The sequence below is a fragment of the Acomys minous genome, assembly GCF_964271855.1.
Source record: "Acomys minous genome assembly, chromosome: 3".
Classification (NCBI taxonomy): domain Eukaryota; kingdom Metazoa; phylum Chordata; class Mammalia; order Rodentia; family Muridae; genus Acomys; species Acomys minous.
In genome coordinates this window covers 138,233,294-138,257,568 of record NC_140485.1, presented here as the reverse complement: position 1 = coordinate 138,257,568, position 24,275 = coordinate 138,233,294, and the positions used below count along the sequence as shown (strand labels likewise).

At 45.6% G+C, this 24,275-nt stretch overlaps 2 protein-coding genes across 2 annotated transcripts; one reads left to right on the top strand and one right to left on the bottom strand.

Annotated features, from left to right (window-relative positions):
• The first annotated feature begins 491 nt into the window (after positions 1-491).
• TCP1 (t-complex 1) lies at positions 492-10,311 on the top strand. The gene is made up of 12 exons (XM_084776452.1): positions 492-699; positions 1,755-1,840; positions 1,973-2,101; positions 3,292-3,389; positions 3,746-3,856; positions 4,549-4,730; positions 5,718-5,844; positions 7,112-7,287; positions 7,780-7,903; positions 8,197-8,389; positions 8,505-8,668; positions 10,018-10,311. Exons 1-12 carry the CDS (start codon positions 636-638, stop codon positions 10,232-10,234), a joined length of 1,671 nt encoding a protein of 556 aa, XP_084632578.1. The 5' UTR covers positions 492-635; the 3' UTR covers positions 10,235-10,311.
• Positions 10,222-21,358, bottom strand: LOC311594608 (acetyl-CoA acetyltransferase, cytosolic-like). Its single transcript, XM_084776461.1, has 9 exons — positions 21,248-21,358; positions 20,851-20,985; positions 19,343-19,524; positions 17,682-17,799; positions 15,174-15,317; positions 14,158-14,280; positions 12,409-12,563; positions 11,104-11,214; positions 10,222-10,749 (listed from the first exon to the last, which is right to left on the bottom strand). The coding sequence occupies exons 1-9, from the start codon at positions 21,300-21,302 to the stop codon at positions 10,579-10,581; spliced, it is 1,194 nt and encodes a 397-aa protein (XP_084632587.1). The 5' UTR covers positions 21,303-21,358; the 3' UTR covers positions 10,222-10,578.
• Positions 21,359-24,275: the final 2,917 nt, after the last annotated feature.

Genomic DNA, 24,275 nt, shown 5'->3' with positions numbered 1-24,275 from the left:
CATGTTCGTGCACACCACTTATGCCTTCTTTTTCTTCGATTGGACCTATATCTCTTCCGATCTTAGTTGCGGCTTCGGCGAGCGCTCTCTTTCGTTCGTTTTGGATATAAGCAACGGCCCATGTCGCGCTGTCACCATCGTTTTTCGAGTCCTCTGTCCAAGGATTTCTTCCTCTTCAGATTCCTCACAGTTACGCGTATTCAGTACTGGACTCTCTGCCATCGTCCTGCTCGGACTCCCTTCTCTTGGGTTCATCTGCAAGAATCTCAAGTGCTTTGATAATCGAACCAGTTGAGATAACGGTGGAGAATATGCTCCTTCCCGCCTTTCTTATCCAGTCTCTAAAAGAATAAAAACTGTAGACCCAGCTTCTGGTAGCCCCTCCTCACTTCCGCCGTTTTCGGGTTCTTTTTTTTTTTTTTTTCTTAATCGCCCCGCCCTCCACGTCTTTTTTCCCAGTATGCCCTGCGGTTGGTGGAGCGTGCAAAGCGGGCGGGGCGTCTTACCCAGCAGCCCGCGCGGCGTCGCTTCGGTCTCTCCACGCCGTGGTCCCCGTCGTGGTGGCCGCCGTCCGGCCTCGGAGCGGAGCTGCCTGCTGTCTGCGTTGTTAGTGAGATCGGCCTGGTCCGCTGAAGATGGAGGGCCCTTTGTCCGTGTTCGGGGACCGCAGCACTGGGGAGGCGATCCGCTCCCAGAACGGTAAGGGCGAGAGAATCCGGGGTCCGGCCCGCCCGCGGCGGCGCAAGCCGAGGCCCGACTGCAGCCGTTAGGCCGGGGCCGCCCGCTGGACACTGTGCGGTTCCCTGAGGGGAGAGAGGGGCTCGGCCGCACCGGTGCCGCCCTCAGTAGCGGGCCGATCCGGCGCCTTCGCGCCCTTCCGCCTAAGGGAAGAAGGTTCGAGAGCGCCGCAGGTTTAGGGGAAGGGCACGGGATGGGTGTGGGCGTCCGTGCCCCGAGTGAGGCCCGTTGTGGGAGAGAAGACGAACTCCAGACGTACACGCCCGCCACGCCCCGCGGCCCCTTTGTTCTGGTTCCGGCCCGTTTGGAGCCTTCCTGACATGACCAGGAGAGAGTAGCTTCCACCGGTTCTATTTGCCCCTGAAAAAAATGTCCCCAGAATTTAGGTGCTTTTGCGTCGCTTCCCTCCGCCGGTCGGGTTCACGGGTGTCCAAACCCTGCAGTTGACAGCTGCTCCCCCAATAAAGTTGAACGGAATACACGTTGAACGCTAGTAAGAGATACTTAGCCAGCTTTATCGTCGTTAAACGTTAATTCGAATTAGCACGTGGTTTGCTGTGGTTGAACTTTTTTTTTTTTTTTAAGCATTCACCTCTTGAAATCGTGGTTGCTCATTGTGCTATTTCGTTGTCAGCTTTCCTCAAAATACAGTCGCTATTTTATCAGGGTGAACTATCTGATACTCTTATTAAAACTTGCCAGAGTCTGAGGGGAAAGTCTGGGGTGGGTTTTTTTTTTTGTTTGTTTGTTTTGGTTTTTTTTTTGTTTTTGTTTTTTGTTTTCCCCCTCTCCCAGTGTATAGTGGTGATTGCTTATTTTTGGAGGAATTAAACTTTATGGAACACTTGACATACCAGTACTCCAAATAAAAAGTTAACCTTAACTAGCCCTTAAATAAGTGATTTTTTAAAAATAAAATAGTAATTACAGATTGGTAAATTTGAGCAAATCATAAGTGGTTGTGTGTCTCTTAGTTTGGGAATTGTTCTAATTTTTTTTTCACTGTTCATCTACAGTTATGGCTGCAGCTTCGATTGCCAACATTGTTAAAAGTTCTCTTGGGCCAGTTGGCTTGGATAAAATGTTGGTGGATGATATTGGTGTAAGTATATCTAATTGTTTTTAGTTGCCTTGATTTTTTTTTAATTTCAATTTTTTTTCTGTAAAGTCTTTATCTGAGTACAGCATCATGTAGCATGCTTTCTCTGTTGACTTCTTCCTTCACAATTCCCAGGATGTGACTATTACTAATGATGGTGCCACCATCCTGAAGTTGCTGGAGGTAGAACATCCTGCAGCCAAAGTTCTGTGCGAGCTGGCTGACCTGCAAGACAAAGAAGTCGGAGATGGAACTACCTCAGTGGTGAGGGGCTGCCGGGACGGCTAGAGGGTAGTCGGTGTGTTAGAGATGAATGCATGACCCAGTCATGCTCTAGATCAGAAATGGATGTTTTAAGGAGTCTCATAAACATTTGAACTAGTGGTCATTAGTTTGCACAATTTAAATAGGAAAAGAACGTAAGGTGATTAAATACAGGTTTGTTTTAAATACTGGAGTCTCATGAATTTGGAGGCTCGTTTTCAACCCCCTTACCACGATGATGTTCATATGTAGAAAAGAGGTGGTTTGCTTTTTGCAGCAGGGGTGGGAGTTGGGGGGTTTAAAACAGTTTCTCTGCATAGCCCTGGCTGTCCTAGAATTCCCTCTATAGGCCAGGCTGGCCTCAAACTCAGAGACCCACCTGCCTCTACCTCAGGAGTGCTGAGATTAAAGGCGTAGGCCACCACCAACCGGCAAAGAGTTTGTTATGTAAAATAAATATTACCAGGTTTAGGATTTTTTGTTGTTTAATAGATACTTTTGTATTTTAAATATGGACAGAAAATCTTGGGAATAGAAATTGGGAGTTAATTTGCCACTATATAGTGCTAATATAGCTAGTTAGAAAATGTGGCTAATAACGTAACACTTCCTGAGGTAGCCTGCATATTAGTATAATACTGTTTGGTGAAGAAGAAACAAGTTGTGGGAGAAATGTATAGACTTAATGTCTGCTGTGAAAGTGAAATCTGTTTTCTAAACAGTGAAGATGGCCTTTGTCTAACATGTTATAGTGTCTTTTGTTACGCTCAATCTCTACATGTAATGGATGTAATAGTCTGTTGTACTAGGTTTTTACCATTTTCTAGCTTTTGCAGCTTAGGTCATTTTCACAGAATACTTTGGTAGTGGTCTTCATTTTATATTTTCAGCAAACTGCTACTCAGTTTTCTACCGTGGCTGTTCCGGTCAATATGCTAGGTCATAGTTGGGCATGTGGCATGAGCCTTTAATCCCACCACTTGGAAGGCAGGGGCAGGAGAATCTCTGAGTTCAAAACTAGCCTAGTCTACAAAACAAGTTCAGAATAGTCGGGGCTATACAGATAAGCCCTGTCTCAAAAAATGAATAAATAACTGAGGGGTGAAATGACACTAGGTCATCTTCCTGTTTCCCTCTAGACATGTGTGTATTGAGTGCCGCGTGTGCTTACGGCAGTGTCTAATCAACAGGTCATCATTGCAGCCGAACTTCTGAAAAATGCAGATGAGCTGGTCAAACAGAAAATACACCCAACATCCGTCATTAGCGGCTATCGACTTGCTTGCAAGTAAGAAGATTGCATTCAAAGAAAATGTTCATTTATGTAATGACTATGAGATGTGTCTTAATGTTTTGACTGATCATTAGGTTGGAAATGTTGTATCTTAGCATTCAAGTGGCACTACATAAGTGCTAAACCCAGTGTACTTTTTTTTTTTTCCCATTTGACTACCACATTTTCTCCTAATAGATTTTAGTGGCTATGCTTATGGGATAGATGAAAGGTGCCATGATCTGAAGGGGAGGACTCTTCAGTGTCCACCCTCTATATGAAATGGCTGGACAAACCATTGCCTGTGACATTTGACAGTTAAATGTGAAACTCAAAACTTGTGAGTGATGTTTCTGTTTTTCTTCCCCCAGGGAAGCAGTGCGCTATATCAGTGAGAACCTAATCATTAACACAGATGAACTTGGAAGAGACTGTTTGATCAATGCTGCTAAGACATCCATGTCTTCCAAAATTATTGGAATGTATCCTTGAACGTTCTGGTGAAGTTTTGCCCTAACCCCTTTTGCTCGTAAAAATAAGACTTCAGCCCGACGTGGTGTGGCACATACTTTTAATCCCAACACTGAGGAGGCAGAGGCAGGTGGATCTCTGTGAGTCTGAGGCCAACATGGTCTACAAAGTGAGTCCAGGACAGCCAAGGCTACACAGAGAAACCCTGTCTTGAAAAACCAAAGAAGAGCCGGGCAGTGGTGGCACACGCCTTTAATCCCAGCACTCAGGGGGCGGAGGTAGGTGGATCGCTGTGAGTTTGAGGCCAGCCTGGTCTACAAAGTGAGTCCAGGACAGCTAAGACTACTCAGAGAAACCCTGTCTCGAAAAACTAAAAAGAAAAAAGAAAGAAAGAAAGAAAAAGTAATAATAGTTCTTTAGATTTTATGTGGTATCACTTTTATGGAATAAAATTTAAAATGCCAGTCTAATGCAAATTGGTTGTAGAGGGAAAACAGCTGAAACTGCTGCTGCCTTTCCCACATTTCCAAGGGGAACTGCAGATGGTGGTGAATGTGCAGCAATCACTTGATAATGCTAATAGAGCCTTTCCCCAGTGGTGATTTATTTTGCTTGAAGAAAGTCTAGTTGAATAGTTTTCTGTATCCTTGGGCTTTTTATTTTTATTTTTCCAATCTATAGCTGTCCTTAACTGTTGTCTCAGAAATGGTGATTTCTTTGCTAACATGGTAGTAGATGCTGTGCTTGCTGTTAAATACACAGATGTGAGAGGCCAGCCTCGCTATCCGGTCAATTCTGTTAATATTCTGAAAGCCCACGGGAGAAGTCAGATAGAAAGCATGCTGATTAATGGCTATGCCCTCAATTGTGTGGTTGGGTCTCAGGGTAAGTAATGTTCAGTTATTTGGAAATTGACATGACTACAAATCAGAGTACCTCACTGTTTCACACGCCACCCCACCACCACATTTGTGATTTATATAGTATAGATCCTAATAAGCTTAAAATGTTGTGATAGGGGCCAGGCATGGTGACACAGGCAGATTTAATTACAGCACTAAGACATGAGAGGCAGGCATGTCTCTGAAGTTAGAGGCCAGCCTTGTCTACCTAGTGAAACCCCACATTTAAAAAAAGATAAATTGGCCAGATGTGGTGCCACACACCTTTAATCACAACACTTGGAAGGCAGAGGCAGGTGGATCACTGAGTTCAAGGCCAGCCTGGTCTACAAAGTGAGTCCAGGACAGCCAAGGCTACACAGACCCTGTCTCAAAAAAACAACAACAAAAAAAGAAAAACAAGAAATAAATTGTGTGCACTTGGAACCATCAAAACTTTACTAAGGTTTTTGTCTGTTTTGGGTTTTGGGGTGGAGGGCAGAGTTCGAGACAGGGTTTTTTTGTGTGGCCCTGGCTGTCCTGGAACTCAACTCTGTAGACCAGGCTGGCCTCAAACTAAAAAAAATCTGCCTGCCTCTGCTTCCCGAATGCTAAGATTAAATGCATGCACCACTGCCAATTGCCACCCAGCCCATTACTAATGTTTTACTTAACAAATTACCATGCTGTGCTGGGCACGATGCCACACACTTTAATCCCAGAACTCAGGGAGGCAGAGGTGGGTGAATCTCTGTAAGTTTGAGGCTAGCCTGGTCTATGAGCAAGTTCCAGCACAGCCATAGCTACACAGAAAAACCATGTCTCAAAAAAACTAAAACTAAAAATTTTTTTAAAAAAGAAAAAAGAATTTATCATCTAAATTTAGTTTGTATGTAACATGAAATTTTTTTATGCTCCTTTTTTTGGTTCTAAGGATAGTGTCTTTTATGAAGCCTAGCAGTGTTGTAACTAACCTTTTGTTCATTTGTAGGCATGCCCAAAAGAATAGTTAATGCAAAAATTGCTTGTCTTGACTTCAGCCTACAGAAAACAAAAATGAAGCTTGGTGTACAGGTGGTTATTACAGACCCTGAGAAATTGGACCAGATTAGACAGAGGTATTGTGGAAAGTACCTGTGAAAAGGATGTTTGCAAATCAATACTTCTGCTAGGTAGAAAAAACATTCTGTTAAGGGGGGGAAGGGGTGTCATTTAAACCCAGGAATTGTAGTCAATATGGGCATCATGGTGTAGCTTAATGTTACAAACAAGAAAATTCACATAGAAGAGTAAGGACAGTTAGGCACACAGTCTGCTGTTTTATTGTCGAGTGTTAGATGCTGTGTTCTCTGTGCTGTGCCGCTGTGATAGAAGTAGTACAGTGCTGACTGCACCTGCAGACATCAGTCCAGTATTGTTCACGTCATCTTACTGTTAGGGGACTGCTGGTGTATAATGGGCCTATCACTGACTAATGTCTATTATTTAGATGTGACGTAGCTTCTAGTCTATCCCATATTTGCCTATGGTTTCCATGGTACATGCGACTTCCTCTTGGCTTGTTAGAAATGTCTACAATTGAGCTAGGCAGTGACACCTTTAATTCCAGGAGGCAAGGACAGAGGCAGGTGAATCTCAATTTGAGGCCAGCCTGGTCTACAGAGTTACACAGAAAAACCCTCATGTTAGGTGTTTTCATTTATTTATTCTCGTTACCTTTGTAGCCACCTTTCTTCTCTTAAGTCCCACCCTTCCTCCACCTTCTGTCCTCCTCCCCTATTCCTCAGAAAGGGGAGCCAGCCAGCCTCATCAAGTTACACCAGCACATCCTCTTTTGAAAGACTTAATATGCATACAGTGTTCTACCTGCATGTGTGCCTGCACCCAGCCTCATTACAAATAGTTGTAAGCCACCATGTGGTTGCTGTCATTTGAACTCAGGACCTCTGGAACAGCAGACAGTGCTCTTTTTTTTTTTTTTTTTTTTTTTTTTTTGGTTTTTCGAGACAGGGTTTCTCTATGTATCCTAGGCTGTCCTGGACTCACTTTTGTAGACCAGGCTGGCCTCGAACTCACAGCGATCCGCCTGCCTCTGCCTCCCGAGTGCTGGGATTAAAGGCGTGCGCCACCACGCCCGGCCTGCAGACAGTGCTCTTAACCTCTGAGCCATCTCTCTAGCCCCACAGGCTCTTTTTAAACCGCCTAATTAGGAATTCAAATTGTAGCTAAAAGAGCTAATGTTACTTTCAAGTCTTTGAAATTTACATAAATTGGGTTTAGTGGGAAAGAATAGTTAATATGATTTAATATATAACTAGTAAAAGTTACAACTGCATTATTTAAAATACTAAATAATTTTGGCTTATTGAAATATTTCCTCTGTAGAGAATCAGATATCACCAAGGAGAGAATTCAGAAGATCCTGGCAGCTGGTGCCAATGTTATTCTAACCACTGGTGGGATTGATGACATGTGTCTGAAGTATTTTGTGGAGGCTGGTGCCATGGCTGTTAGAAGGGTTTTAAAAAGGGACCTCAAGCGCATTGCTAAAGCTTCTGGAGGTATGTCTTCTCCCGGCCGGAGACAAACTACTTCTTAGAAATATATGTGCTGGGTCAAAAAGTATGTTGAAATATTGACAGTATGATGCTATGTGCTGTAACAGCTTAATAGAGTTTTGGGTTTTTTTATTTTTTGTTTTGTTTTGTTTTTTTGGGGTTTTTTGTTTTGTTTTGTTTTGTTTTTTTGTTTTTTGTCTTGGGTTATGGTAGTGGCTTGTTTGGAACCTTGAGTTAATGCAAGGCTTACTTATAAGGAAGTTTTCTTACAGTAAAATCACACACAAAAAGCTGGGCGTGGTTCTGCACATCTTTAATCCCAGTACTTGGGAGGTAGAGGAAGATGGATCACTGAGTTCAAGGCCAGTGGCCAGCCTGGTCTACAAAGGGAGTTTAGGACAACCAAGACTACACAGAGAAACCCTGTCTCGAAAAACCAAAAAAAAGAAAGAGAAAATCACAGGAAAAAATTATATCATTATGACTCTTTTATAGCAAGTATTCTGTCCACCCTGGCGAATTTGGAAGGAGAGGAAACTTTTGAATCTACAATGTTGGGACAAGCCGAAGAAGTGGTACAGGAGAGAATTTGTGATGATGAGCTGATCTTAATCAAAAAGTAAGAGCTACTTTTATAAGTTACAAAGCATTGCAGATTTGTTGTAGCGTGAATTCTTTCCCATTTATTTGCTGCTCTAGTCTCTCGGTGACAGGAGCAGTTATACGCATGGGATAAAACAACATTGGGCCACTGTAAATTGAGATGAAGTCAGTTTTGTCTCTTCTGCATGGTCTAGACATTGTTTTTGGTGCCTTGTATCTAAATGTCTTGTCAGCAGGACTTAATCAAGGGTGTTGTGATTAATGTGTTTTCACTAATTAAAAAATATTACTAACTTCACTTTTGTGTAGTACTAAGGCTCGAACATCTGCATCCATCATCTTACGAGGAGCAAATGATTTCATGTGTGATGAGATGGAGCGCTCTCTACATGACGCTCTCTGTGTGGTGAAGAGAGTTCTGGAGTCCAAGTCTGTGGTCCCCGGTGGAGGTGCTGTGGAAGCTGCCCTGTCCATATATCTTGAAAACTATGCAACCAGTATGGTAAGGGTAGTTTCGAAAGGCACGGGAGGTGGTGTTGGGTTTTACCATGTGCCTTGTCAGAGACGTGCTGCTGTATGTTTCCTTTCGTGAAGATATCTCATGTTTTTCTTCTTAGGGATCTCGGGAACAACTTGCTATTGCAGAATTTGCAAGGTCTCTTCTTGTTATTCCTAATACACTGGCAGTGAATGCTGCTCAAGACTCCACTGACCTGGTTGCCAAGTTAAGAGCTTTCCACAATGAGGCTCAAGTTAACCCAGAACGTAAAAATCTAAAGTGGTGAGTATATGATTTCCTAGTATTCCATTGTCCATTCTCATGGGTCTGTTTTAAGTTCATCACAGCAGCCTTTTCCCTCCCTGCACCTTTGGGAAATATTTGAAGGGACTTGTCAGTAAAACATTACAGGCATTATTGTTGTATCTGTGTGACAGTAGCCTCTGAATTTTATTTAGTGCTATTGTGTCCTAAGTGTCAACTCTGGATCCCATTCTGACTCCCTGGGTAGTACAAGCGGATGGTCTTACGGTGTGCTTACTCACTTCAGTCAGTCCCTTCAGCTTACAGTGAATATAATTTCAGAGTAGTCATTAGACAATCTAGTCCTTATGCCGATATCACAAAAGCATACTTAAACCAACCAAAACAGCTGTGCTATCACTAGGCCACCAACCTGTACACACAGCTTGGCTGAACATAATAACAGGGTGCAGCTAAATGTTTGGCAGATGATGTGTCTGCTACATTACTGCCTATTTCGGTCCCAGAGGTGTGCTTGTTAGAACTCCCAGTCTTGTTTTTTGGAGTTTAGTTTTTTTTTGGGGGGGGGGGGTTAGGTTTTTTGTTTGGTTTTGGTGTTTGGTTCTTCGAGACAGAGTTTCTCTGTGTAGCCTTGGCTGTCCTGGACTTGCTTTGTAGACCAGGTTGGCCTCGAACTCACAGTAGTCTGCCTGCCTCTGCCTCCTGCAAGACTCAGATCTCCAGAGGGAAATCTTTAGTCTATTCTTGGAGTCCCCAATGAGAGACAGAGTCTCTTGTCAATGCAAATACATAGGAATTTATTGAGCCGATGCAACGGGGTCAGCCAAGCTCTTTCGAGCTGGAGATCCCGAGGAGCAGAAGCATGGGCTTTTTATACCCTTTACAAAAGCAGAACTTAGCAGAGAAACTTGATTGGTTAATAGACTAGCACTGGGACTTTTTTAGTTGGGGACAGGTAAGAACAATTTTGGGGTGGTGGAAATTTTTAAACACAAGCTGTAACATAAACTGGCTGCCCTTGAGTCAAGCTGGACTCTTCAAGGTTTCTCCTGTCCTTGCCACACACATGCAGTGATCTGATATCGCTGTCTGTCCTTGGGTCAAGCTGGACCCTCTAGAAATTTACATGCTTTAGCCTTAATGGGGGTCCTTAAGGGAGGACTGGGTAGGCCTACTTTTTTCCAGACTTTGGCCTTAATGGGGGTCCTTAAGGAGGGGGCTGGTTCCTTCACTCCCAAGTGCTGTAGTTAAAGGGGTGCATCACCACATCTGGCTAAGAACTCCCAAGTCTTTTGGACTAGAATAGCTGGAATACCACATCACATCTGAGCTTAGAAGGTCATTTACTCAGATTTCCACCATTTTAGGATTGGTCTTGATTTGATCAACGGAAAACCACGAGACAACAAGCAAGCAGGGGTGTTTGAACCAACCATAGTCAAAGTGAAGAGCCTGAAGTTTGCAACAGAAGCTGCAATCACCATTCTTCGAATTGATGATCTGATAAAATTACACCCAGAAAGCAAAGACGATAAACATGGAGGTTACGAAAATGCCGTTCACTCTGGAGCCCTTGATGACTGATTGGATTTTTATTTATAAGTGTCAGGTGCAGTGTCTCAGCCTTGGGTATCTCACATTAAAGTACAGCAAGATGTCCACCTGTCTTGTCCTCACTTTGGTCCTCTGATTTCACATTCTATTTAGTGTTTCACTGATTTTTGGTTTGTTTCTTTGGTTGGTTTGGTTTTGGTTTTTCGAGACAGGGTTTCTCTGTTCTCTTGGTTGTCCTAGACTCTCTTTGTAGACCAGGCTGGCCTCGAACTCACAGAGAACCACCTGCCTCTGCCTCCTGAGTGCTGGGATTAAAGGCGTGCGCCACCACTGATTTAGCAAGAACCAGTCAAGGGTGGTGGCCGTCCGACAAATCACCCTCTCTGAACACACATTGCTATTCCCATCCCACCCCCAATGCACAGCGCTGCAACACCACGGCTCCCACCCACTCTCTCCAGGGTGTGTAACAAGGTCACTAGAATCCTACAGCCAGACGCTCCCAGAGGATGGCCCAAGGCAATGGCTCCTCCATCCATGTTGACCTACAGGATAGAAGAGCTTGAAGTCAGTCTTTGTGGACATAGGCTAATAGCCTACTTTTATCTGTCTCCTCTCAGTGTTATTCTAGTGCCCCAGCCTTTCAAACTTAGCTGCTTCCACTGTAAAGCTTGACACCTGCTATCCTCCCTGGTTTCTCTAGTGTTCCACACACTCTGGTGTGAACTAACATACTCAGTTCTTGCTGTGACAAGCAACAAAAGTCAACTGAAACTTAACTAGTATTTGCTCATCTTGCCAAGGTGACCAATCCTGGGAAAGTAACCCATCTGTTGTTTTTTACAGCTTTGAGGATTATGCAAGTTCACTGGCAAACAGGACAGCTTGGTGGTGGTTACCTTCTCGGGGTTGAGTCCAAGTTCTTTGGCTATTGCAACAGAGAGAGCTGCGTAGGCTTCATTGATTTCAAACGCATCGACGTCCCCTAGGGACCAGCCTGCCTTTGTAACCTATAGAAAGATGAACTCATTAAACTATTAGTAATTGGTAACATGTATGGCGCTCAGACTACTGTAAAGTTAGGTGTGCCATGGTGGTCCCTGCCTAAGAAACAAGGTTGAATAGACTAAGCTCAGCTGTCATGGTATTCCCAGAACAGCACTGTGACAGACTGCACTCCCTTAGTTAGGTGCTGTAGTGTACAGCTGCAGTGACATACTTGTTAGCTCAGCATTTAAGAGGCTCAAACAAGTTTGAGGCCAGGTTGGGCTGCAGAGCAAGGCCCAGCCTCAAAACCAAAAGCATGTAGTCTGAAATACCTGTAAGGTACAAAGTACAAATTCTGTTATGTGTAGGTAGTATAGTTCTTTTTGTTTTAGGATTTATCTGTTACATATACAGTGTTCTGCCTGCATGCCATAAGAGGATACCAGAAACAGTTGTGAATTACCATGTGGTTGCTGGGAGTTAAATTCCAGACCTCTGGAAGAGCAAACAATGCTCTTAGCCATCTCTCCAGCCCTGGATCTACTATTTTTAAAAACCTTGAGGTAGCAAAGTGATTTCAGGTGACGTGCTTTTTGCAAGGGGTGGAGATGTGTGCTTGCCATCCCTGTACTGGAGAGGATGGGGTGGGCAGGTAATAAAACCTGGTAGCAAACTCAGTAAAAGCACACCCTCACATTCCAGACTGGAAAGGGGAACAGGAGGGGTTTAAAGTGCTCAGTAAAGTAAGGTGGTTACACACCTTTAATCCTAGCACTCAGGCAGGTGGATCTCTGAATTCTAGGGTAGACTGGTCTACAGAGTGAATTCCAGGACAGCCAAGGCTACACAAAGAAACCCTGTCTAGAAAACAAAAAGAACCAGGCATGGTGGCACAAGCCTCTAGTCCCAGCACTTGGGAGGCAGAGAGGCAGGTGGATCTCTGAGTTTGAGGACAGCCAGGGCTAGACAGAAACCCTGTGTCCAAAACCCAAAACAAAACAACTCAGTACAAAGCAACACTCTACATTCACACAGAAGCTAAACGTTTTAAGGTTGGGGTCACCAGTGGTGCATACCTGTAACAACATTTGGGAAGGTACTGGGTAGAGGAGCAGGAGTTCAAGGCCAACCTCCAGCTACACTGAGTTTGAAAGTCTAGGCTTCCCCAAACCCTGTCACACAGGTGCCCACCAACACACACATTTAAAGACACTCACAGCTTGCTTTATGGCTGGAATTGGTCCAACTCCCATAACGGAAGGCTCCACACCAGCTTGTGACCAGGAGACTATTCTTGCTAAAGGTCTCAGCATTCGACTCTCGGCTTCTGTCTTCTTCATCAGAACCACGGCAGCGGCCCCATCGTTCATTCCTGTAAACAAGGGCCCTGGTTTCTACAGTGCTCCTTGACTGCAGGTACAGACCCAGGGCCACCTCCTTTTCCTCCTGAAACATTAAGCTGCTGACTCTTGGCAAAGCTGTTTGCTGTGATTCATCAGACTACACAGTGTGCTTAGAAATGGTCATGTCTAGACCATACATTATGAGAGTCCCCCCAATAGCTTTGGGAGCTGAGGAGGCCAAGGATGAAAGAAAACCAAAGAAATAATCCTAGGCCTTACTGTGATCATGAGTACTGGGATTTCCTGGGATGGGAAAAGTATGAAGTGGATGAACATTGGAGGTTTTGGTTTATTTTGAGACTAACATTCTGCAGCCTTGGCTAGCCAAATTTCTCTGAGACCAGGATGCCCTTGAAACCACAGAAATCCACCTGCCTTTGCCACCTGAATGCAGGAGTAAAGGTGTGTGATACTCTGGTTTTTGTTTTGTTTGGGGTGGGTGGGCATCTTGACAGGATATCTCTAACAGCCCTGGTTATCCTGGAACTTACTTTGAAAACCAAGATGGCAGCAAACTCAAAGATCTATCTGCTTCTGCCTCCCAAGTGCTGGGATTAAAGGTATGCACCACCTGGGGGCTGGAGAGATGGCTCAGAGGTTAAGAGCACTAGCTGCATTCCAGAGGTCCTGAGTTCAATTCCCAGACCACATGGTGGCTTACAACCATCTATAATGAGATCTGGTGCCCACTTCTGGCATGCCCATACATGCAGACAGAACACTGTATACATAATATTTTTTAAAACAAAAGGCAGGGTTAAAGAGATGGCTCAGAGGTTAAGAGCAGTGGCTGCTCTTGCAAAGGTCCTGACTTCAATTCCCAGCAACCACATAGTGGCTCACAACCATCTGTAATGGGATCTGGTGCCCTCTTCTTGTAGGCACATATATAGACAGAGCACTGTATACATATTTTTTTTTTTAAAGAAAAAAAAGGTGTGTACCACCATGCTTTGCTATTCTGGAGTATTTTTGGGTTTTGTTTTTTTAAGATTTTATTTACTTTATGAGTGCTCAATAAGCATATACACCTGTGTGCCAGAAGAGGGCATCAGATCCCAGTGTAGATGGTTGTGAGCCACCATGTGATATCTGGGAATTGAACTCAGAACCTCTGGAAGAGCAGAGAGTGCTCTTAACTACTCAGTCTTCTGCCCCTACTCTGGAGCTTTTTTGTTTGTTTGGTTAGTTGGTTGGTTTGCTTTGGTTTGATTTTTCAAGAGAGGGTTTCTCTATGTAGCCTTGGCTGTCCTGGCTGTCCTTTGTAGACCAGGCTGGCCTCAAACTAAAAGAGGTCCACCTGCCTCTGCCTCCTCAGTGCTGGGATGAAAGGTGCACCACTATGCCCAGCCCTACTCTGGAATTCTTAATTTTACTCTGTTCACTTGATATCCTGTATAGATGTCAAGAAAGCAAATCACTTCAGTATAAACTGAGCAACAATATAGAAAGGATAAGCATTCCTTTAAACTCAGCTTTAGGAATCATTCTGTGTAAAGACATATTCACTTGGTAGACCTCACCACAGCTGGCACTTCCCCAAATGCCTTTCAGAAATCAAACCTGTTGCATTAGCGGACGTGACTGTCCCCGTGCCATCAGTAAGAAAGTAAGGTTTTAGCTTGCCCATGGCTTCAATGTTGCTCCCATGATGAGGAAACTCATCCACTTTCACTTCAATGAGACCTGCAAAGAATAAATCCGGTGGCTTGGGGTGAGCACAGAGAAGGCAGAACGCTGGGACTGGGGCTTCTCAGAAACAAGAGGGTTCACATTTGAGAGAAAGGACTGTTCCATTTACCCACTTCCATCCCAGTAGGAAATGACTGGCTCCCTGCATCTACCCCGTAAGAACTCACTGTGAAGACACTCTCCCTGTGTTCAAACCCACTGCCCTCTCCCAGGACAGCAGTTATGCGTATTGAACGGATGTAGGTTTGGTCACTACGTTTAGCTGGTTGCATCTGAGCAGGTGAGGTGTGGAGCAATCCACCTTCTACCAGCTGGGCACAAATGGCAGTTACTGCTAAGGGCGCTGTCTGCAGGGTCCTCTTTAGATCATGGAGTGTAAGCTAACAAGATGTGTCGTCTGCATGTCACACACACGGGAGCAACTGGAGAGGCTTTATTTAGACTGCACAGGAGAGGTGTGTCTTCTGAGTACCACAGATGACACTCTACTTCTCATGACACCGCCAGGATGCACACTGCAGCTGTGAACAGTCTGAAGAAGACGGTTTCCATGTGACCATACCCCCTGTAGACAGTATTTTACAGCCAGGTGTGGTGGTGCACACCTGCAATGCCAGCATTCAGCAGGTAGAAGCAGGACGGTCACCCACCACCTGGAGGCCAGCCCGGTCCACACAGGGAGCACGAGGCCGTCCAGGCTTCACAGCAAGACAAGACTGTGGCTCAAAACACACAGCATCACCACCTGCCCTCCCACATTCAGATGTATAATGCCCACGCCTTTACTTCCTGTAAAGTCCAACATTCACAAACAGCCCTGCACATCATCCTTGCAGTGTCATTCATGCCTACAAACAGGTTCCTGTTTGTGTGATCCCAATACTCACCTTTTCTGGAAGACACCAGCACTGGCACAATCTCCTTGTCAAAGTGGCCAGCTTTCTGCGCATGCTCTGCCCTGTTCTGGGACAGAACTGCAACCTTGTCTTGGGCCTCTCTACTCACTTGCCATTTTTTGGCTACATTTTCAGCTGAGGAGAAGAAAAGGTAAAAAAACAGTATATTCATGAGCTGGGTTGTGGTAGCTCAATCGCCTCACACTTAAACCAGATTTAACTACACAGCAGCAGGCATTGTGGGAGGAGGGGGAGCCTTGCTCTGTGGGGCAGATCCTGTTGCTCGGATAGGTCTGAAAACTACAGTTTTCTTTATAATATAATCTCTTGAGAGGTATTATCTTTCTTTTCTTCTTATCTTTCTATATATGGAAGTGTAAACTTGCAGAACTCAGTATCTAGATTCACATGGATACTTTTACCCCATTTACCTAACATCCCTTTTCCTGACCACCTGAGGGAAAGATAGAAATACAATTCCCTTTTACCTCTGGATTACAATCTCACTACATACTTCTCTTGAACAAATTATTTCCCTATATAATGGGTTGTCTAAACAACTAATAAAACCCGGGCTCTTGATATGTTTCTGCACATAACAATGCTTGCTCCCAACCCTGAAGAACTGGATGCCACAACAGTGGGGGAAAGAACTGACTACTACTGATTGACCTGTGACCTCCATACATGCACTGTGACACTTGTATACCTGTATACCCATGCACACACAAATATACATTTTAAAACCTTTTTAGAAAACAATTAGGAAATTTAACATCAATACTAATTCTTAACTCATCTTCAAAGTTTACCTACTGTACTATTAAATCTTAAAAGTAACTAATCTTTTAAGAAGTCAGGAGCAGTAGCATGTACATTTATCCCAGCATTTGGGGGCCAAAGGCAGGTGGGTGGATCTCTGAGTTCCAGGCCAGCCATGTCTACAGAGTGAGTTCTAGGACAGCCTACACAGAGAAACTCTGAAAGAAGGAAACCGAAAAAGTAATCGGTCTCATTGTGCTCAGGACGCTGTGTCTTAGTGTGTGTGGCACTTCATTTTAAATCTCTATGTGTGATATGTGACAAGCTCGGCTGCCTGTCCTGTCACATTGGCTCCTGTTTCCTCAGACTTGACTAAGATCAAGGCATGAACACCACTGCTGGCATAGGAGGTGGTGCTAGCTTTGCCACATACAGAAGTGGCCTTGCCGTGTTTATGCACTGGTTTTGTTGTTTCAGTATTTTGAGACAGGCTTACTATGACTGGCCAGGAACCTGCTATGTAGACCAGGCTAGCTCACATGGGTATATGCACCTCCACCACTCTTATGAGTGAACATCACCGTACCAGCGCGGGTCTCTGTATTGTAAAGTTACCAATTTTCCATTTAAAGCTAATCAGTAAATCCTGGGAATTATTTGCTTTTATTTTTTATTTTCTATTTTTTTCTTTTGTTTTGGCTTTGGTTTTTGGTTTTTTGAGACAAGGTTTCTCTGTATAACTGTCCTGGCTGTCCTGGGCTCACAGCGATCCGCCTGCCTCTGTCTCCCGAGTGCTGGGATTAAAGGCCTGTGCCACCGCGCCCAGCTAATCCTGGGAATTATTATGTTTTGAAAAATACCTTTCCTTGCTGAACATGGTGATACACACCTTTAATCCTGGTACTTCATAGGCAGATATGAGTGGATCTCTGTGAGTTCTAGGCTAACCTAAGTCAAGGTCAGCTAGGACTACAAAATGAGAGCCTGTCTAAAAGAAAACAAGGAAAGAAAAAGAAACAAACAGCCAGGCTTGGTGGCTCATGCCTTTAAGACCAGCACTCGTGGCTGTGAGTTCAAGGCCAGCCTGATCTACAAAGCGAATCCAAGACAGCCAAGGCTACACAGAGAAACCCTGCCTTGAAAAACTAAAAAAAGGAAAAAAAAAAAAAGAAAAGAAAAAAGAAACAAACAAACCCTTTTTGGGCCAATGAAACAGATTAGTGGGAAAAGACACCTACTGCCAAGCTGGAAAACCTGACTTCAATATCCTGCATCCACATGCCCACACATTGGACAGAGAGAAACACACACACACACACACACACACACACACACACACCTCCAGGTGATGGGGTTTCTCCTGTTGTGCTCACTAGCACAGCATCACAGTTCAGCATAACTCAGAGCTTTTCCAATGCACTCACTGACACATGCTCTTGTCAACCTTTTTTGGGGGTCGGGGGTTCAAGACAGGTATTCTCCGTGTAGTCTTGGCTGTCCAGGACTCACTTTGTAGACTAGGCTGGCTGTTTGTTTTTGTTTGTTTTATGAGTGCTCGGTCTGTGTATACATCTGCAGGCCAGAAGACCGCATTGGATCACATTATAGATGTGAGCCATCATGTGGTTGTTGGGAATTGAACTCAGGACCTCTGGAAAAGCAGACAGTGCTCTTAACCACTGAGCCAGCTCTTGTCAACCTTTTAGACGCTAGTGTCTGCAGCCACATCAGCCTTACCTGTAATGCCCATATGATAGTTGTGAAACGCATCTGTGAGACCGTCACAGAGTATGCTGTCAGCTAGTGGCACCTCACCCATCTTGACTCCTGTTCTCAGGTGAGCCAAGTGAGGGGCCTGGAAACAGGAAGTAAGAGCAGACTTAGGCTTGCTTGTCCTCTCAGGATCCCACTCAGATACAGAATGAGCTGGCCAGTACCTCCTCCCTCTTTATTACCCATGAAGCCCTTCTCTTCAGTACCTGCTCTCTCCACACCACAGCCTGAATGAAACTCTGCCTTCACTTGGGGTTCCAAAACAGCCAGGGGTACACAGAGAATCTTACTTCAAGAAGCAAACAAACAAATGTGTGTATACTATTTATAATGTGTGTGTGTGTGTGTGTGTGTGTGTGTGTGTGTGTGTGTGTGTGTGTGTGTGCATATTTATATATATGGTTGGGATGGCTCAGCACATACGGGCACTTACCCCAAGGCTGAGGACCTGAGTTCAAATCTCCATCTGATGAGGAGAGACTCTATTCCAGAAAGTCATTCTCTGACCTCTCTATGAAAGTGAATGCATGTACCCATACCCCAGTAACATGGTAAAACATGTTACTTTATTATTTATTATTACTTCTTTTTTGAGAGTGAAGGTGTGCACCACCACACCCCTCCTGTATTTTTTTAACAAGTGAAAAATGGCACTAGTGCATGATGGGAAACAACTCACCACAGGGAGTGAAGAACTAGACAGCACCTTAAGTGGACAAGTTGGGGACCCAAGCAGGAATACCAATCTGGAGCTATTTCTCCTTTATTGTCCTATCTAACTTTTATTCTTTGATAATAAGTAGAGCTGAATTACAGGTCTAGATGACTCAGGTGGCCTTAGACCTTGGCGTCAACTCTTAAGGATGACAGCCCTCAGAAGTTAGTCAGTTGCCTGTGGAATTAAGTATCCTTTACCTTTCTAGTGTTCTCAAAGTGGATTTGTAATGGACATGTTTATTAACTCTTTGGGCATGATTAAAACAAAAACTTTCTCACCAGGCAGGATGGCACACGCCTTTAATCCCAGCACTCGGGAGGCAGAAGCAGGTGGATCTCTGTGAAATCGAGGCCAGCTTGGTCTACAAAGTGAGTCCAGGACAACCAAGGCTACATAGAGAAAAGATGTCTCAAAAAACAAAACAGAACCAAGATTATAATAATAATAATAATAACCTTTCTCAAACTTTTAACATTATATGGAAGACAACTTTTAAAAGTTCAAATACTTTGAAAATATCCATAAATTTAAAAAGGTTTTTCTGGGCATGGCGGCACATGCTTGTAATCTTAGCACTCAGGAGACAAAGCAGAGGCAAGCACTTAAAGCTAGGCTAGGCTACATAGGAAGTCCTGAGCTAGCCTCGGCTACAGAGTAAGCAGGGAGAGCAACCAACTAATCTTGTGGGTGCATTCAGCAAACACTGTCTGCTTCTGGAACAACAGCTTAGAGAGATTCTACTCTGCTGCAACTGCCTGGCTGACAGGCTGTTCTTCAGTAGGATTTCTCACCCCACCTGGAGAGCAGTGAGCACTCAGGCAGGGTGAGGCTCAGCCACTTTGTGTGTGTCCCTCAGCAGGACACGGCCTAGGCGATGAGAGTGGTGAGGCAGCACCTCTGTGCTTACCTTGCTCATGTTCTCCATGCCTCCTGCAACCACGATGCTGGAGTCGCCTGTGGCTATGGCCTGGGCTGCAAGGCACACGGCCTTTAGGCCCGAGCCACAGATCATCTGGCAGCTCCACGCTGGAACTGAGTAGGGGATCCCTGCACCCACACTGGCTTGTCGAGTAGGATTCTGCCCACAGCCTGGAACAAGGAACACAGAAGCCTCTGAGCCACCAAGGAGAAAGGGGAGACAGCAGGGCTCAAGTGTGGGCCAACTGCCAGGAGATGCCTGCACTGCAGCCTGCCTTCAGGGCAGCTAAGCTCCCACAGCAGCACAGAGGCCTGGTTCCCTCTCTGCCTGCCACTCTATGCCTGGGACACATGCCACCTCGTGCAACACCTTGGTGTTCCAGAGAGAAGCCTCCTCCTCCACAAACAAGTTCCCAATACCCAAGACTGAGCCTAAAGATCTGCATCTCCGCCCGGCGAGGTGGCACAGGCCTTTAATTCCAGTACTCGGGCAGCAGAGGCAGGCGGCTCTCAGTGAGTTTGAGGCCAATCTCATTTACAAAGTGAGTTCAAGACATCCAGGGCTACACAGAAAAATCCTCTCTTGAAAACACACACACACACACACACACACACACACACATTTCAGTACTGATATATATATATCAACATTTAATGGATGGGAGGCTCTTCAGTTGGAAATAAATAGAACACATACTTAAAAGTAGCAGGAGGCCAGGGAAGTCCTGTTCTTCACATACCCAGGATACACAGGACCAGGAGAGGACACAGTAGAATGCTAGAGTTGGAGGGAACCCCCAGGAAAAGACTCACCATCTCCCCTCCCCCATCACAATGGAGGCTGCAGTGCCACACATGTGGAACCTAACAGCCAGAGAGACCCGAGAACCTTACCTTTCAGCTCAGCTCAGCTCAGCGGTGCCCCCAAATCACTCCCTGAGCATTCTGTTCCTCTGATTGCATTCTTGCGTATCTAATGACGCCTTTGCCTTTTCTGTATCCTGCTCTTAGGCCAGGCCTGGTTTGTGTTTCTTCGCCCGCTTTGCTATTTTACTGCACACTTTGGGCACACCTCATGTACTGCCTCTCACACGCCTACACCCTCCCGCTCTCAGTCTTTTTAACTGAAATCCAGCACACGCCATACTATCCTTGGTTGGCTGCTCTTCCTGTTATTGAAGTCACAGGCGCCCCTGCTGTTCATTGGCTAGTATGATGATTGCTTAACGACACTAGCACACCGCTGTTGTTGCTGGCCCAGGGAATAATATAAAGTTATGACAGGCATGTAGAACTTCTGGTTGAGGAATTATTTTTTTGAACTACACATTCAATACTACCAATTCAATTCTAGCAGAGAGCACTCTAAGCAAAGAGATGTGGTGTGTGTGTGTGTGTGTGTGTGTGTGTGTCTGTGTGTGTGTGTGTGTGTGTGTGTGTAAATACAGGGTCTGTCTGTAATGGACCTGACTTCTCCTGGGCTACTGAGGAGTTTACCTGCCACCAAAACGTGTCCAAATATGACCTCGGACACCTCTTCTGGAGCCACCTTGGCCCTCTGCAGGACTTCTTTGATGACAGTTGTCCCCAGGTCGTGGGCGGGCACAGTGGACAGGGCACCATTGAAGGAGCCTATGACGGAATGGTAAAGAGGAAGGGCAGCTGAACCAAGAGCCCTTTGGACCACCGAGGGAGCGGATGGAGCCACATGCGATGGGGACTTGAAGCTGATGCTTCACCAAGCCCAGGGCTGCCCAGAGCCCCAACTCTGACCACCAGTGCCTGGCACCTGCCACCACAGGGTAACCGATGGGCCACCATGCATGCAAGCAGGCAGTTGGCCCGGTTTCTGTGCACATGCCGGGTAGGGCGGAAGGCCTCCGGGGACACTCACCGATGGCAGTCCGGACCGCAGAGACGATGACCACGGGGTCGGAGTCTGCACTCATCCTGCTGCTCTGCTGGGGTCTGCCCAGCACTGGGGATGATTTAGGAAAACTGTGGAGTCTAGGCTGCGCTGGGGGAGGAGCCTACCTAGAGTTGCCCCGCCCCGCCCCGCCCCCGCCCCGCCCCCGCCCAGCAGCTGCCCTGCACTCCTCCTCTTCTCTGTTGAGGGTTACCTCGCGGGTTCTGTTTTTGTGTGTTTTTGAAGCCGTGAGGGTAACTAAAAGTCTACCTCTATCCAGCCGGGACTGGAATGCCCTGGCTAGAATTCTCGAACTCTGCCGGGTTCAGGAAGGAGCAGGGTATAGAGTCTCTCATCTCACAGGGACTCTGAGACTCTTCCATGTGTGCCAGGGCGCTGTAATATGCAGTTCACTTGGATGCGAAGAACTGGGTTCTTGTCCAGGGGGAACCCCAGGGGTCTAGGGTGGGGCTGCTTCTGGAATGTGTTCTGTGGATACTCTTTACTAAAGGTCCTTTAGGGCCAACGGATCACTGTTGTTCAAACCACCTGCGGCCAAAGTCAGACTTTGCCAGGACTTCCTAATTACCTTTAGGATGCCATAAAAACAGCCTGTGTCCGCCCCTCCCCCCCCCCCCCCCCCCGCCCCACTTCCTGCCCCCTAAACGGCCCATACAATCTACAGTATGTGGGCAAGCAAAAAGTTTTATTTCTGCAGAGGGCACAAAACTATACAGAGTGGGGGTGAGGCTGGTCTTTCAGATTGGAAAGGCCAATGCCTCACTCCAGGTGCTTAGAGCTTGGCCACACATGTGTTTGTTTTGTTTGTTTTCTCTTTTCTTTTTTCTTTTTCTTTTTTTTTTTTCTTTTTTTTTTTTCACCGAGACAAGGGGTTTCTAAGTGTAGCCATGGCCGTACTGGACTTGCTTTGTAGACAAGGCTGGCCTCGAACTCTCAGAGATCCGCCTGCCTCTGCCTCCCAAGTGCTGGGATTAAAAGTGTGTGCCACCATGCCCAGCCGCTGTTTTGTTTTTCTCAATGCAGGGTATCTCCAAGTAGCCCTGGCTGTCTTGGAACTTACTCTATAATCCAGGCTGGCCTTGAACTCTCAGAAGGCTGCCTGCCTCTGCGAATGCTGGGATTAAAGGCGAGTGCCACCACTGCCCAGCCCTTTCTTCTTCTTCTTCTTCTTCTTCTTCTTCTTCTTCTTCTTCTTCTTCTTCTTCTTCTTCTTCTTCTTCTTCTTCTTCTTCCTTCTTCTTCTTTTTTCTTTCCAAAGGGAAAAATCTTATTAAATATATTTTATGTAGATCAATGATTGGTTTGTTTCTTTGCCTGCATATATGTATGTGCACCATGTATGTTCCTAGATCCCCCAAATAGGTCAGAAAAGGGCATCTGTTTGCTTGGAATGGAGTTGTGATGGTTTTGAGTCACCAGGTGGGTCCTGGGAACTAACTCAGGGCCACTGTCAGAATAAGCGCTCTTAATTTGTGAGCATCACTCCACCATCTCTCTCCCCCCCCCACCCTCTCTCCCTCCTTCCTTCCTTCCCTGTTTCCCTCTCTCTAGTGCCCCCCTCTCCCTCCCTCTCTCTCTGAGACATGACTTCATGATGTAGCCCTTAGCTGACCTGGAAGTCACTATGCAGGCTGGCCTGGAACTTAAGAGATCCGCCTGCTTCCACCTCCCAAGTGTCGGGATTAAAGCTGTGTGCCACCATGCCTGGCCTTGGCCTTTCATACTTACACAGATGGCTAACTCAAGGCCAACTGCTAGTGTAATGTTTGAAAGCAGATGTAACGTTGGGCACATACTATTATGAGAAAATGTTGACCAGGGAAGGGATTTTTGTCAGGTGATGTCTTTTATTAATGAAGGAATGATCTTGGTCTCATTTAATCTTTTTGTTTTGTTTTGTTTTTTCAAGACAGGGTTTCTCTGTGTAGCCTTTACTGTCCTGGACTCAATTGGTAGACCAGGCTGGCCTTGAACTCACAGTGATCTGCCTGCCTCTGCCTCCCAAGTGCTGGGACTAAAGGCATTTTGATAGAAGAGAAGATACTTCATTTACATTTCCCACAGTGCCTTATGTCATTCCTTTTGCAGAATCCCTCTGACTCCCCAACTTCCTCAGAGGCTGGCTGCAGGACTCCTAGGGTTCTGAAAGGATAGCTATTTTGGTTTGCTTCTGCAGCTTCATGCTTTTTCCATTTCATCTGCCTTGTACGTTGTGGCTACTCTTTAGCGTTCTTTGTGGGCTTACTCTGACTGCGCCTTACCCAACTCTGCAGCAGCTCCCTGGGAAGCACCATTTCCACCCTGTCCCTTCAGTTACCACACATCGTGCTGGAGTTGGGAGCATCCACACAGTGGCTCACAACTCCAGTTCCAGGGGATCTGATGCTCCCCTCTGGTTTTCAAATGTGCACATATAAACATGGGGACACACATATACACATAAGTAAAATCTTGGCTTGCTTTTGCTAAATTTTTACATAACTGTATTGCAAGCTCATGAGACAGAGGCAGGGCATGCTCCTGATGTATAGCCCTGGCCCTGCAGTGACTGGCTAGGCCACTTTTCGTTAAGGATATATGTGCTACGCAGTGACAACTGGCTGAGCAGGTTAGTGCACACCATTTGGTTGTAGCTGCCATTACTGATGGCACTGACTACAGCTGCTGTGACATCACTTGGGTGGGCATTTTCACTCCACTATATATTTAAGTATCATTTTTTATTATAATTTATTCAGATTATATCTAGATTGCTTTTATCTTCCTGTTCCCACTCTCCCTCCATGGCCCTATTCCCCTCCCCTAGATCTCTGACAAAAGGGGACCTCCTCCCCCACCATATGATCACAGCCCATCAGGTCTCATCTGGGTAGCCTGCTTCCCCTTCCTCTGTATGCTGCTGGGCCTCCCAACCAAGGGAAAATTATCAAATTGGGGGCACCAGAGTTTATGTCAGAGGTAGTCCCTGCTCTCCCCATAACCATGGAGAATGAGC